The 15,988-nt window shown below is 44.4% G+C and overlaps 1 protein-coding gene across 3 annotated transcripts in view; it reads right to left on the bottom strand.

Moving 5' to 3' along the window:
• Positions 1 to 15,988, bottom strand: part of LMO4 (LIM domain only 4) — a 144,997-nt gene that overhangs the window by 9,128 nt on the left and 119,881 nt on the right. Inside the window, exons 1-2 of one of the 3 annotated variants that reach the window (XM_003892152.5) lie at positions 7,290 to 7,665; positions 4,300 to 4,538 (exon numbers count right to left, since the gene is read on the bottom strand). In XM_003892152.5, coding sequence (XP_003892201.1) covers positions 4,300 to 4,535 — 236 coding nt within the window. In that variant the 5' untranslated portion in view covers positions 4,536 to 4,538; positions 7,290 to 7,665. Of the gene's footprint in view, positions 1 to 4,299; positions 4,539 to 4,736; positions 4,879 to 7,289; positions 7,666 to 15,988 lie in introns of those variants that run through there. The other 2 variants (XM_009212268.3, XM_009212269.4) reach the window with 2 other exon arrangements.

Below are 15,988 nucleotides of genomic sequence, written 5' to 3'. Positions count from 1 at the left end.
GCATCTTTCAGTAACTTCAATAACCAATAGGTGGGCTTATTTTCAACTCCATTATTACTTCAAGCAAAATACACGCAATATGAAACGCTACCTGGCTGTGTTTTCTAAACTGCTTTTGGGCAAGGAGAGGTACGTTTCTAAGAGTGTGGCTGAAAGGTATACATTTGTACCTGCAAGTAAATATCAGCAACCTATCTGAGGAGAAAAAAGCACATCCACAGCTACTGATCCAGAAGCAATTGGTTTTCCAGCAGGTTCCTATATTTAATCTAAATTCTGCACTAGCTATATTAAATGTAACAAAGAAATGCAACCCAGAAATTACGCCTGGAGCCAAGTCCATTAAAGGTACTTCGGAATAACTAGAGACCAGGCACCTTAAAAGCACCAGAAGCTATTGATACTTAAGAGGGGGGCTGTGCATAATCGCAACTGCTGCATTAGAGAGGGGAGGGAGAAAAAAAAAAATCAGCCAAATTACGCTTGGTTAATTCAGAGTAACAGATCTGCCCCCAAGTGAATTGGAGGCCTTGAATTAATTCTGTTATGACAAATCAAGATAAACGTTCCCCCTAAATTGCATGCGATTTAATTAATTTTTGAGATCCTGGGTTTTTTTTTTTTTTTTTTTCTTCTTCCTAGCTAATAGTTCACATGCTCCTGTGCTGTCATTGTGCTTGAGTGGGCAGACTTCAAAGTGATATTAAATAACCAACTATTAGATTTACCTAGCACGTCCTATTGGAAAAGTGCCATTTAATTACCTAGCCTGTTCAATTAAAGGGACAGCATTCTCTGAATATAGCAGCTTGCTGTTGATTACCAGGGAAATGAACTCGCTGTCTGGCGGCGCCTCCATTCCTAACGCCACCCCCTCCCCAAACACACCCTCCACCACCAACTACCAATTCTCCCCACCCTCGCCCCAGGCCACCGCCCCCGACCGCTCCGGGCTCACTGCGGCTGCGGGCGCCACGTGAACCGCCCGAGCCCAGCCCGGGGAAAGAAAGCGCGACCCGCTCGCCGGGCTCCCGCCCTGCGCTCGCCCCCTCGCGGGCCCGAGACCGCCCGCCGGCTGGGCGCTCTGGGTGCGGCCTCGGGCGGCGCCGGCCCGGGTGCGGGCAGCTGAGCGAGCAAGGGCCCGCCGACGACCGCCACCCGGGCTTCCGGCGCGTTTCCTCGCCCTCCCAGGACCTGGAGCCCCACCCGTCGGTCTCCGAACTTCCTCCTCTCGCTGCACTTTCCGCGCCAGTCTTCGGGCCCGAGGTGGGGGGGTGGAGGAAAGAGGGTTCGAGGAAGAGAAACGGAGTTTCCGAAGCTACTTGGGGCGCTTGGGTGGAGCTGAGGGCTCGGGAGCCGGGGATGGGGGAGGGGGCAGTCCCAAGGTTCCCCCACTTTTGTAAGATGGGGGGCCAGGCAGGCGTTGGTCCCTTTAAGATTCACCCTCCCCCTCCGCTCTACAACCCCCCCTTCATTCTTTCCCTCCCTCTCTTAGAGGCCAATTTTGTTAATTAAATGTTTTGTTTGCGACGCAGCTCTCATTCATTGCGGACACGTCATTCGGAGCAGATCTAAGCCAGAGACCAGATCTCATTAGATAAAGCCCATCAGAACTAAGAAAATGGAGGAGCCACTAATTAAAGCTTTTAATTGTGCGGATTCGCTGCAGCAAGGCAGCCGCTTTATCTGAAATCTTGGAGGGCGAGGAGGCAGAAGCCCAGCTCTGCCCATCGACACTTGGCCGCGGAGGGGGAAGGGACTGGTGAAAGCGCCCCCTCCTCTTGCAGCCCCCTCCTCCGCGCTCAGGCCGGCCTTTCCCGCAGGCCTTTCCCAGCTCTCCCGCAGCTTTTCAGCAAGACCTTGGTTGTTTTCAAAAAATCACAACCTCAAAGTCAAGACAGTTTAAAAGCCCCTCAGTAAATCGCTATGTGGTCTCAGTCGGACCAAGGGGTCCCCTTCACCTGGCGGCGGGCGAGCAGATTACTCCACTCGTCTGCAGCGATCCCTGCGGCATTGAAAGCTCCTCCAACAAGTGGACTTGAGGGACACTGGGGAGCGGGTAGCTGAGAAGAACAGGAACGTCTGCATCTTCCCACCTTCCCACCCTCTGGGCATCTTGATGGGCTGAGAGGAACACTGAAGGAAGACTTCAGTAATCTCTTAAATTGGAGGGGAAGGGGGGCTCACAGCTGCTGGTGAACCCTGAGCAAACTATGAGGCCATCAATTTGGTACTGAGCTAGAACTCATCTCTCCTAGAAAGATCTAAGGTCCTCGGGGTAGCATGTAGTTCAAGGGCGAGCCTGGCTCCAGTTTCCAGATTCAGAGGGGAAAAAAGGAAGAACGTAGATCCGATTAATTAAGGCTCAGGGCTGGGCACACATCCTCCATTGCTCCATTAGGGCACAGGAAAACACCAAAAGGCCATTTACATTTGGCCCCAAGAATAGAGAAAAGAATGGACACAATTCCCAGGAAGCCACTTGCCTGAACTTGTCCTGGGGGAATACAAGTGGACCCATCTTCTTTTTAATTAGTTGTAATCAGAAGCGAGGGGTTTTTTGGGTTTTGTTTTTGGTTTTGTTTTTTTTTTTTTTTGAAGGCACTTGGAGAAGAGATGAATCTGTACCATTCATGGAATCTTAACAGCACTGTCAATTTTTCCACTTCAAGCCACACTCCTTTCTTACCACAGTTTTGCTTTCTATTTAATTACAATACTGTCAAAGCTCATGGCATTACTTGGAAGGAGGACCAGAAAACATTACACCCATGTTCCCGCTGATTTTCCAACATTTACCTCTAAAAGAACACTTAGTGAAATTAATGCTGCCATCTTAATTTAAAAATAAAAGCCCTCTCCCTTCCTATATTTCTTTTACTTGACTGATTGAGGATGCCAGCAGAGTGGACACAGGTTGCATTATCAAAATAACTAAATGTCATTTTACTCCATCATCTTACAACTAATGATATCACTGGGGTAAACGTATCCACACTCAGCTCTGAACTACACTGGCATCTTCTGCAATGTTAGGCGCAGAATAAGGCGAATCACAATGGAGCTAAACTTTGAACAAAATATCTCATCCACTGATTTACCCACGCTGAAGAAAGAAGAAAATTTTCTACTAATCACTTCAAAGACAAAGGTTTAGGACAAATTTACAAAGGATGAAATTCTTCTTAAAAGTGTGCGGTTTTCTAGTATCAACTGTGTGCGTGTGGGTTTTTTTTTTTTTTTTTAATTACTGGATGTTGAAACAGAACACCTCCTAGAAGCATTCATGTGCATCAGTCTATCAAACCATTTACTCAAATTAAATGTGTAATCCTTCAAATGCCTCCTTTCAAATTAATGAGTTTAAGTAGCTTGAGTTCACCTGAAAAGATCCTATAGGCACCTGACCTCCTGAATTCTTTCCATTAATTGCACTGCAACTTGTTGGAAAAGACTGCTTACATGGACATATGAATGTTCCTATACATTGCTTTAAAATGCAAGATTAGTATAATTCTATAGCCTCTTTTTCTAAATTTCTTTTGGGGATCAAGGGCAGTGATACAAACGACAACAAAAAACCCAAAACCTGAACATACTTCAACTGAAAAAAACTGCAAATTCTACATCGCAAACCACACACTAACTGAATTATTGCAACCCTCCGAGTAACAGTATGAAGAGAAACATTATCACTAGGTTTTATTTCTCGGGGCTTTTTTTTCTCTATAAGAAGAATTACAAGTCTTTAAACTGATGGATAATTAGCATTTTTCTCAAGGAGCACAAAGAATGAATCACAGCTTTCCACTCAAGAAAGTTTAAAAATGCTCATGTAAATATCGTAATAAGCCATCACCACAGACAAATCATTTCTCACTAACTACACTTGTATTTTTAAGTCAACCTTTGTCTCCGAGTTCCTCTGTGAGTTCCCACCTTGTTTTAAGAACGCCCCTTAACTACCACTTGAGATGTTTGCTTTTAGCCTGTAGTCCAGTAGAGGCTGACCACTTAAACTCTGGGACCAGAGGGTGCTCAACCTTTGTGCATCTAATGACCCAGTCCCACCAGATGGTCTTTACTTAGTATGGTATTTGCCATTAATTTGCCATCAGATATTGGAAGACTTAACAACATGCTTCCTGAACCCTTTAAATTCCGCCAACTAAAAGATTTTTGAGGTGAAGGCTGCAATGTATTGCCATAGGTGCCTGCTCCTTTCCTCACAACCCTGTTAACCTTTGGCCTTGCCATTGCTCTGCTCGCCCATCCCCAGGAAAGGCAGCGAAGTCTTACCTAATGTAGTCATTTCTGCAAAGGATCATGCCGCTTTTGGTGTAACAGGACGTGCCGATGTCGCCCAGCTGCGCCTGGCAGCAGGAACACTTGAGGCACCGGCTGTGCCAGTAGCTGTCCATGGCATAGAGCAGAAAGCGGTCCGCAATCTTGCCCCCGCAGCCTGCGCACCGCTTCCAGGAGAGGGAGCCTGCCGTCACCGGGGGCGGCTGCGAGCTGCTGCCCGGATTCACCATGGTCTGCAGAGGGCGGGAAGGGGACAGGGAGAGAAAGACAAAACAGGGGCGATGCAAAAGTTAGTAATCGCCGGAGAGAGAGCAAGCCCATTCCCCTCCTCCCCCCGGAGCTGCTGGAAGGAAACAGCAGGGCAAGGGCGGGAAGGAGGCTGAGGGGGAGAGGGAAGGAGGGAGGCTCGCCGGCAGCAGCCGCCTGTTTACTTTTCTCAAGCTTTGTTCTGGGGCCACGAGCTCCTCTCAACTTTCCTGAGCTTGCCGCCGCTGACAATTTCAGCTCCGGTACTGTCAAAACTCCGAGAGCAGGCTCCGCCGCGCGCTCCACCCCTCGTGGCGCCTCCTCCCAGCCCCCGCCTCCGCCCACTGCCCCCCTCCTCCGCCGCCCGCCTGCAGCAAATGAGGGTCAAACCCACCCACCGCCGTGCCCGGCCCCTCCCCAGCCCCCGCCGGGCCCCGGGACAGAGTCGAGGGGAGTGGGGAGGCGACGGCCCTGCCGGAGCCTCGTTCCCTCCCGGGCTCTGCCCTGGGAAGTGCAGCAGGAGTTCACAAGTTGGAAATAGTTCGGTTTTCCGAAAGGGAAGGAGGGAGGGACCGGCAGACGGAAGATGGAGAGCGTGGTGGTGGGAGGGAAGGCAAGGTGACGGCAGAGGGGGTGCAGTGTGTAAAGTTGCGAAACTGGTTTTTCGTATTTTAAGCAGCACCTTTCACATGCCATTGTGGTGACCGCCATCTCCCATTATTGTTCCAAATCTCATTTCATTTTGAAGATCAATGAGTGTTTTCTCTGGGTTTTCAGAACACAGGCAAGAATAATAGATCATTGAACTTTAGGATGCCTGTTAACTTCCTATACAAACACTCTCCACTTTGGTCTCACTAATCTGCCCTTGATCAGCAATTTAAATGCTAAAGCTTTGTTCCTCCAAAGGGGGGGGGGGGGCGGCGTTACAGATAACGTGCGAGAAGGCAGCATTAAGGGATGCACAAGTTAAATTCGAGCCCGTTCTGCTGTCACCAAAAACTGCTTTAAAAAAGAATTCCCCACTCTAATGAATGCCACAAGAGATGCAACTGGGATATAATATAGGAATCAATTTATAAAGCTTAGCCTAAACCGATTAATTTGTTGCCTTCAATTCCGAGTCCAATAAAGTCCTAGTGTTCCTCTAGTCACTTATTCTATAAAAAGATCAAGTTATTTACTGCCAATTAAGCAGCCTGTTTTGTCTTTGTCCTCTGTAAGCTGAGAGTGTGGGCTCCCCCTGAGGCTCCCGGCTATCTGCTCAAGACATTCAGCTGATACCTCAGAAGAAGGCGAACTTTGCCTGTCCCCGGCCCAACTTGGCTGCTGCAAAAAAACGAGGAAGGAACGAACGAAACAGGGACTCGGGTTCCTTAAATAGGCCGACTTTAAACACATTTCCTCCGAAAGAGTCCCGGAACGTGTGTCCAGTGACCGCACAATAAACCAGAATAAGAACTGCACCAATTAAGCTGTAACAAAACCCTGAGACTTTGGAAACAGGACCACTCTAAAACCCATTAGCATTGCATTTATCCGAATGCATCATACCTTTATGTAAATTGATTTATCTGATGCATTTACTCGAGGAATTGCTTTTTGTTACAATTTCAGCCCTAACCCAAATGAATCTGCATTTCCTGCCCTAGGTCTTTAAACTGTTTCCCCCAACGTTTTAATCGCTCCAAATTCCTTTTTAAAAGGAGAGAGGGAGGAGATTCCAAGCTCTTCCCCGCCCCCATCTTTAGTGAGAGGTAAATATATATGTATTTTTTTTTTTTTGAAAAGGAAACATTACACTGAGAAAAGCATCCAGTAACCCCATTAGCTAAAGCTCTTAAGGACAAGCAATACCTTAATGCTGATTAAATCTAAGAGATGAATCAAGAGGACTGACCAGAAACTGACTCCCCTGATAACTAAGGACGGGCCCTCATCAAGTTTCATTTAGAGTTGGAAAAAAAAAAAAAAAGAAGAAGAAGAAAGCTTTTAAGTTAAATAGGCTTATACTCTAGTAATTACATAGCCAAGCAATTTAGGTCCTGGGATAGTCAGTGAAATAGAAAGCAGAACTGGCAGCTAGAGGCAAAATCTGCCCCCCTTTAACAACGTCTCTGGTGTTTTTTAATGGAGACCAAGGGAGGGACAAACGTAACGCTGGCAATTTGTAGTACAAAAATGGATGCTTAATTCATGTCTTGATTTTAATTAGGTGATTCACCGTATTTCTCCTGGATTGTAACAAAAGACTTATAAACCAAGAGGTTTTTAAAAGAACCAGCAATACCGAATCCTGCTCACTTAGACCCTTCCTGCCACTGTTTCAAAATTAGTGTTTACTAGAAGGGGGGGTATCGTGACTATCCCCACCCCCACCCCCCCCAAACACACTACTTCTCATACTTAAAACCTAATCTAAGCACCCCTTGCCCTTTCCCTTATGAACTAGAAATATCCCCACCCCCTCTACGGTCCCCACCAGCCCCGTTTCCAAGAAGAGCCCTTTTGTAAGCAGGAACCGCTACAAAGCTGGCGGCCCGGGGCTGCCCTCCGCGCTAGCTCGCAGGCCGGCCTCGGTAGTTTCAGACTCGCGCTTTATCTAAGGCGACGTATTGTTTACTTGCAATTTGGGACGGTAAGGGGAAGGAAGCCAAAGAAAACAGCCCTGGCCCGAATCGGCCCCCTCCCTCTCTCTCCCACCTCCCGGCCCGCGGCTCCCCCAGCCGCCCCCTTACCTGCTTTTCCCCTATATTGCAATATTGCAAGAGGCGGCGGCGGTGAAATGCGAACGAAGCCGCTCGGCTTCCAGGGAAGGGGCGCCTGGGCTGGCGGAGCTGGAGGGAGGGAGGGAGTTCTCGCAGAAGCAGGAAAGGGGAGGAGGGGGCTAAGGGCGGCTTTTTTTTTAAATCGCGTTGCTCTGGGGCGGGTTGGGGGGCCCCCGCGTAAGTGGCAGGCGGCCGGGAGCAGAAGTGTCAGTCTCAGTCTTCGTCCTTCTCCTCCGCCTCCGGCTGCGCGCGAGCAGCTGCAGGAGCCCTCGGCCCGCGCGACGCGGCTTCAGGCGCGGTGCAGCGGCAGCAACTGCTGCAATCGCTGCTGCAAGTTTGGCAATGTGGCTTCACTTTGTATATTCCCCCGCCCGGCGGCCCCCGCCCCCGCCCGCGCTCCTCGCGCTCCTCCCGCTCCTCCTCCTCCGCCGCCGCCTTCCTCCCTCCCGCGCGCTTGCTAGCTCGCTCGCTCGCTCGCTCCGGGCTGGCAGCGGCGGCTCGACTGAGCTCCCTGCACCTCCGCCCGGGAGCAGCCGCAGACACAGAAACCCCGGGAGCGGCGGCGGACGGTGGGGAGGCCGGCAGGCAGGCGCGCCCAGGAGTCGGGAGCTGCGGCCGGCCGGGCCTGGCGCGCTGGAGCCTACGCCGCTGCCAGGGCTGTTGCCGGGGCTGCTGCTGCCCGGCGCGGAGGCGGAGGCGGCGGCGACGGCGGCGGCGACGGCGGCGGCAGCGGCGGCGCTGGCCTCTAGCCGGCTCGCTCGCTCCCTCCGCGGCTCTTACACATGTGTTACTGACAGAGCAAAATCCCAACTACTCCCCGGCTCTGCCTCCGACGTCAGCGACCCTCAGCCACTGGGCGGCCGGATTGTTCAGGCGGAATAATAAAACCTGCCAATCCGGGGAAGGACAAAGGGATGACTGAAACGAGACTCGGGGGGCGGGGGAGAGAGTGAGGCGGCGGAGCGGGCCGACAGAGGAGAAGGGAAGGGCCCGAATCAGGTGGGGAGAAGTGACCCGCTTGGCGCCTGGCGCCGGGGACCCGCTTGGGCTGACCTTCGCGACCCGGCATCCGGAGCCGAGACCTGGTGGGGCAGGGGGGCCTCACCTGCCTTCTCTGCGCACGGGGACCCTGAGGACCCGAGCCCGCTCGCTCCTCGGGGACTGCCATCCCCTCGATCTGAGAGGAGACCCTTAGGAAACTTACCATCTTTCTCAGAAATGGGTCTCTTCCTGTTTGGGAAGATAAGTCCTGCATCTTAGGGCAGTGAACTTATATCCCCTCACGCACACGCACACAGAAGAGGATTTTTGTTGTTGTTTCTTTAATTCGCTATATTGGAGATTTATGAACCGTGGTGGAAGCTTAGTTAACAAGGTAGAAACATAAAGGAAATAATAGTTGCTAGCTAAATACTGCCTACTTAGCCTCCCTCATCCCCCATTTACCCGAGTGTGAAAGTGCCTAGCAGGCATTTCTTGGATCCTTGTCAATTGCTGGTGATGTAGGGAGCACAGTCCTTATTTTCAAAGTTGACGAAAACTTCAGGGAGAAAACCTTGCCCGACTACCCTCCTCACTGTGGAGGATGAGAGGCGGAAATTCTCACAGCCCCCAAAAGCAATGGAAGTAATTGCGAGATTTGCAATCTCACAGCCTCTAGAGAGTAAGAAATGTCACTTCTAGTATAAATCAAGTTTTGAGGAATGCTTTTAGGGTGCTGGCCTGAGTTTTTCCAAGGCCGAAGCACAGCCTAGATGCTTGCATACCTAGGCGTTCGACTTTATCTACTCTGCCAAATAAGTTTAATAAATCTCCAAACTGAGGCTAATATTAGGCCTGATTATTGTTAGTAAGTTCCAGAGAGATTTTTGTGGTGGAAATTATCATGAAAGTGCAAAGCCCTTCTGCTAAGTATCATTAAGTAAAACCAGCCTTGTGGGGCAAGTTTTCATATTACTGCTAGATTGAGGAAAGGAACCTGAAGGAGAATCAGGCGAGACAATGCAGATGTTGAACATCTATAGTGTCTATTTGGGGGATTTCTGTCTTTCAAACCATCAAAATTAATAAGGCTACATAAGAAAGAATAATTATTGCTCATACAATCATGTAGAGGGCATTTTAAATATCAATTCAAATAGTCATTTTTTAATTCTAGCGTCTTAAAACTAAATGAATTAATTTTATTGATTTGTATTTAAAATTGCACTGTTACAATCAATTCACCTTGTGCACATATAAAAAACTTTTTTAAAAAAGTTATTAAAACTATAATAGTAATTAACATGTCCTACACAGAAAACAGCTGCAGGTGGGCATGATTAAAGAGGACCAACTTAGAAAAGATGTAATGCTGCTTGAAGGTTAGTCAAGAAAACTCAATTAAACCAGATGAGGAGAGGAACCCCATAAACAAATAATACATTTGAATCCCCTTGTTCATTTTCACTTTTTAAATAATTTATAATAAAGCGAGATGACACAAGATCTTAGTGGACTACAATTAAGTTATGATTTGTCATGTGCAAGTAAATTTCCTTCTCTGGGCCTTAATTTTCTCATCCACGAATGAGAGAATTAAGCCAAATGGTCTTTATTTTTTCTTTTTTAAAGTGATTTTCTTAGATAGGACACATATGCATAGATGTATAATGAATTGTGGTACTTTTCAGTATTTTTCCTGAAGAATATGCACTAAAACGAAATCTTAATTCCTGAAGGGAATGTTAGAAATTTAACCAGACACATGTTCAGCTATCACTGAGTGATTATCCAAAGGATCCCGGTAGTGTTTGTGGAAGGAAGGAGAGTGAGATGGATAAAACTTTGAATAACAGAGCTCTAGGCTACAAGGCCTACATTTTAGAAGGTGGTTTTAGTGCTTCAGCTCTAATTCTGTGCGGAGTGAGGTCTTTAAACATGTCCTGGTAGATTGGAGTGGATGGGAGTGTATTACCAGAGAGCTTTATTTGCTGATGTGTGTTTATAGAAATACAAAAGCGATAATGGCTAACAGTCTCTCTTCTGAGAGGTGGGGAGTAAATATAGTCACTGTAATCAAAATTCAGGTGTACTTTAACCACAGCGCCACCTATGGGTAGTCTTTATTTCTGCATTCTTTGCGTTTAGCAGTCCTTTCTCATCCTGATTTGTGGTCTGAAAGTGCCTGGTTGAGTGGGTAGCAGTATCAATCTTTTATTTCCACTGATGCGAAACACAAAAACTGTGTAAACACACACAAATTCATTATGGGTAAAGAAATTCTGTATTCGAGTATTCTTCAAACAAATATTTAAAACAGTGCATAAAGTAATATTCCTGGTATAAAGTAAAATTGCCTAACTCAAAATAATGTTATATCGTGCCCCACAGTTGAAGCAACCTCTGCTGCTATCACACATTCATCATTCATCCTACTCATCTGCAGTGAGATATAAGAGTAGGGGGCTTTGGAAAAGAAAGATAAACGTAAATTGTTTCTTTCTTGAATCCTAATTAAATGTGGGAACCATACTGCTCCTAGATCAAGCCGTCATTTTCTCCACTTGCCCCAGGATTATTTGTTCATAGCTTCCTTTCTCGTTTATGTCCTTCAATCATAATCATTCTTTTCTCCAAGTGACAGTTCTCTAAGAATCTCCCATGGACAGCCAGAGGTTCTACACAGACCTGTGCAGCCTTTAATATCTGGAGAAGGTCTAGACTATTTGATGCTAAGATGACCTCCAAGACAACATGCCCCAGCTCTTTCTCAGGAACAAATATTCTGTCCTTTTAAAATCAATGCAAAACCGTTTTTGAAGAATGTCTTTTTAGGAAGGAAATTTTTAAAAAATCTGCTCAACTTTATTGCTGCCATCACAGAGATCCCTTGATATTGAAAGTTTCCTCCAACGTGAATACAAAAAGCTTGAGTCTAGGACAACAATTCCAGAGTGTAAAAGGTGTGGAGAGAAAAGGGAACAGTAGTTACCAACAGACAAAACCCAAGGAAGAGCAGGTTAGGTCCTGGGCCAGTTTTCTGTGGTGGCATTGTCAGCTGAGCAGTGGGGTGTATGGTACAGTAAGTAGAGTCAGGGACCTGCTGCTTCATTTAAGAATAGGAGTTTACAGGCACAGTGGCCCATGCCTGTAATCCCTGCACTTTGGGGACCGAGGCAGGTGAATCCCTTGAGTTCAAGACCATCCTGGGCATCATGGCAAAACTCCACCTCTACTAAAAATACAAAAATTTAGCTGGGTGTGGTGACAGGTACATGTAGTCCCAGCTGCTGGGGATGCTGAGGTGGGAGGATCACCTGAGCCCTGGAAGTTGAGGCTGCAGTGAGCCATGATTGTGCTACAGCACCCTAACCTGGGCAATGGGAGTAAGGCTCTGTTGCAAAATAATAATAATAAGAAGAAGAGTTTACGTAGAACTCAACATTTCGAAAAGCCTATATTTCACGGAGCCATATCTTGGCTTTAAAATATTAATAATATTTAATAATACTTTGAATTTACTGACTGCCTTTTTCATCTTTCTCAAAATTATTTATAAATATCTCACTAAATGTTTCATGTGATAAGTGTTTCTGATAGTTGCCTTATTAGAATACTATTGTTTGTTTTTTGTTAAAGCAATCCAGATAACTACGTTTGGTAAGTATCCCACCAAATTACGTTAATCAGTACTTAGGAAGTTCTACCCTAACTACTCTTTTTAAGGTAATAAACAGGCATAGTGAAGAAGTTGATTTTATGGCAAGAAAATAACAGATCACTGAGGAAAAGGAAACAGCATTGACGATGTGATTGCAAATATAATTTAAGATGTATATTTTGATTTTAATTATTCTATTTGATTAAGGTATTTGAAACTCCTAGAGTTGATGGAAAGGTGAAAACGATAATAGGAAAGAAGAGAACACCTCTGTGACCCAGCATTTTGCCTGATGTAGCAAGGCTACTTTAAAATAGCGTCATGAAATTACTCATTGTCTTCATAAAAGTTTATTAGCGTAGCAACAGAATATTACAAGTCCCCCAATTTGCCTCAGAATGATCAGCAATTTTTTTTTTTTTTTTTGAGATAAGGTCTTGGATGGGTCACCCAGGCTAAAGGCTCACTGCAGCCTCAAACTTTGAGCTCAAGCTATCCTCCTACCTCCTCACCCCCTTCACCCCTACCCCAGTAGCTGGAACTACAGGTGCATACCACCACACCCAGCTAATTTTTTTTGTAGAGACAGGGGTCTCACTGGTTGCCCAGGCCAGTCTTGAACTCCTGGCTGCTAGGGATCCTCCTGCCTCAGCCTCTCAAAGTGCTGGAATGACAGGTATGAGCCATCATGCTCAGCCCAGCAAATCTTGATATATGAATCTGTTTCATGGCAATGATACTATAGAAAAAATTGTTTGGCTTACTCATACTACCTATTTCTTTTTTTTGAGACGGAGTTTCGCTCTGTCCCCCAGGCTGGAGTGCAGTGACCGGATCTCAGCTCACTGCAAGCTCCGCCTCCCGGGTTTACGCCATTCTCCCGCCTCAGCCTCCCGAGTAGCTGGGACTACAGGCGCCCGCCACCTCGCCCGGCTAGTTTTTTGTATTTTTTAGTAGAGACGGGGTTTCACCGTGTAAGCCAGGGTGGTCTCGATCTCCTGACCCCGTGATCCGCCCGTCTCGGCCTCCCAAAGTGCTGGGATTACAGGCTTGAGCCACCGCGCCCGGCCCATACTACCTATTTCTAAGCCTGAATTCTGTCAGCAATATTCAAGCACAGTGATATTCTGCATCTATCATTACAAATAAGTTATCAGACTATATGTGTGAGTGTATTATATGTTCATTAAGGTCTTTTAAACGGTCTAGTGGGTCAATAGGCACTGCTTATTAAAGTCAAGTTAAGTCTTTGCATGGATAGATTTAATTTAGTAATAGTTACAAAAGAGGGTGTATAGATGACTGGGCCACTTGTATATATGTGAGGTGGTTATTACTAAGAATATATATTAAAATTATAAATCCAGTGGAAAACAGCAATTCTGTTTAAAATTAATTACTGTTTCTCTCCAAGATGATGGAAATGAGCACTTAGTGATAGAGAAACTAAGGCATTAAGATGTAATTCATTCTCCCTTATGTTCCCACTAACTCTTCTTGGTAAAAGAAAGGCTACTAATTCAGAAATTTCAAGGGCCCGAAACCATAACTTCCTTTGTTAGTGTCAGTTCTAATTCTAGTATTGATGTAATTAAGCTTTTTCTCTGTATGGATTTGTAGTAAGATGTATTTTAAAGTACAACATTGGTTTCTATTTGTTCACCAAAAAAAAGTTGATGAAAATATGAAAATATTTATTCATCCAACTGTAATGAATGACTCTGTTGGAATTAGGGAAGTACAATCCATAGCTGTCCTTGGACTTGGAAAGCACACATTTCTACTCTGTACAGCACCATAAATTTTTTAGAATAAAAAGAACAACCAGATATGGATTTTTTTAAATAATAAAATTGAATAACTCAATTGACTAAAATGTGTTCCCTCCACACAGAGGTTACACATTATAACGTCATCATTTATATTTCTCAACATAAATCAAATTTCATAATAAAATTGTTTTTGATGAATCACCACTTCTTTTCTAGCTTCAAAACATTCTGACAGAGAAAGCAAATTTGTCAATTTCTCTGTGATAAGAAATCACTGAAAATATATTTAAGACCTTTAGTCTAAGATAATAATTTTTTCGGAAGTTTCGTTTAAAAGGAAAACATTCAAGAGAAGCCATTTTCAAATTTGGAGAAATAACTGAAGAATAAAATAGACTTTCTTCTAAGCATTTTTTTTCAATGCCATCTGCTATACTCTCTGACAATAAGGCCAGGAGAAGTCATTACAGAACAATACTCTGGAAACAATTTGCCTCAAAAAAGAATGAAAACTTAAACAACACTACCTTCATACATGTTTGTTCTAATTACAGCATTAAAACATCCAAGCATTGTCCCCAGATACCTGTCTCTGTCCTCTTTTTATTGCTTTTCTCCACTGAGATAACATTTAACATTTCGTTGAAATTCCTACTTACTGCTTGTGTCCAGTAGTAAATCCTAGCACATTATTAGAATATCTGCCTGTTATCAGCTCAGTCAGGGAATGAATTATTGACTATAACTCATTGCTGGGAAGACTACGCATGACACTCCAGTGAAGTTTTGATAATTTCTAGAAGTCATGGTAATTTATGGAAGGGGGTTTTGATTGATCTCCCACCACCTATTTTGCACCTATCAGTAAATAGGACACATATTGATGGCCTACTTGAACTCCATTAACAATATGGGGGAATTCACAATCTAAGCATTTCTCTTTTTTCTAGTATGATTTCTATTAAGACAGTCACTCAGTTTCTATTAATTTTCGTCTGTGTGGTTTACTCCTGAGAGGGAGGAATCACAGATCTCAACTATTGAATGCATAACGTCACTATGCTAATAATGATTTAGATATAGTCTTCATTTGTAGTTATACCAGCATCTGCCTTTTGGAAAGAAAGCCCTAAGATCGTTGGAACAGATGGAGGTGGAGCAGAACAAATACTGAAAGATTTTAAAAGGTTTCTTCAAGTGTTGTAATACAGCTGATAGAATAAAAGAGAATTTTTTGAATTAATGGATAGCAGGCAAGTTCGTTATTATTTGGGAAAAAGTTTATAATATGTTTGATATAAAAGGTACAGATACCATTTAATGTGATATAACTGTCACTTTAAAGTTCATTTGCCAGAACGTTAAATAACAATCACCACCAATCACAACTCTCTTTTAGTTTTAGGTTTATTTTCCTCCTGTCTCATTTTTGCTGGGTTTCTCCAAATTCAATTATTTCTCAGGGTAAACTCTACTAGACAAGTGTTCCTTTTATTTCCTTACTGAGTTTTCATCATTGTGATTTCATTATTGTTTTATTTACTACAACAATTGCTTTCTAGAAAAACAACCAGTATTTTCAACTCTTAATATATACTATGTAATATAGCAAGCAATATAAATAATAATTTAAAATGTAATGGTTATTTCCTAGATGACATTTAAAACATGTCTAGATTTCTAGAAATGTTTTCTTATACCCAATAGTATTTAGTAATCTGATGCAAAAATAATGGTGTCTCTTTTGCCAGAGCAGTCAAGATTGGAGACGGGTAACTTGACTGAACACTTGGCTTAAAGAAAATAATTCGTTTTTCATTTTATCTTAATTTAGTAGCTTCTAGCAGTCATCTAAACAATCTTAAAATTAAAAGATAATGTTAATGGGAGAGACTGTTGTCATAGGATAATGGTTTCCTGCTGCTAGATTAATGCAGTGGCAATAATACTGGAGCATTTATTGAAAAATAAAGGGAAAGACAAAGTGAGGAGATTTATTTTTAAAGCAGGTGTCATGGATCCTATGACACTGTTGTGTTATAATTACTATGTTTTAATTTTACCAAATGGCTGATGGAGAATGACCCCTTTCCCTGATGGGTGTGGGATGGCAGTGACCCTGGCTATATCCCCATTACTGGAGAGCGATACTTTGTGTCTAGAGGAGACTGTTGTGTGATTCTTCCAATCAGAAGACAGCTTCTAAAGGCTGTGTAATTTAAAGAAACAAATACCAAAAACACACAAATAAATTT

The sequence above is a fragment of the Papio anubis genome, chromosome 1, assembly GCF_008728515.1.
Source record: "Papio anubis isolate 15944 chromosome 1, Panubis1.0, whole genome shotgun sequence".
In the NCBI taxonomy this organism is placed as follows: Eukaryota; Metazoa; Chordata; class Mammalia; order Primates; family Cercopithecidae; genus Papio; species Papio anubis.
The sequence above is the reverse complement of the archived record's forward strand: the minus strand, read 5'-3'. Positions and strand labels throughout refer to the sequence as shown.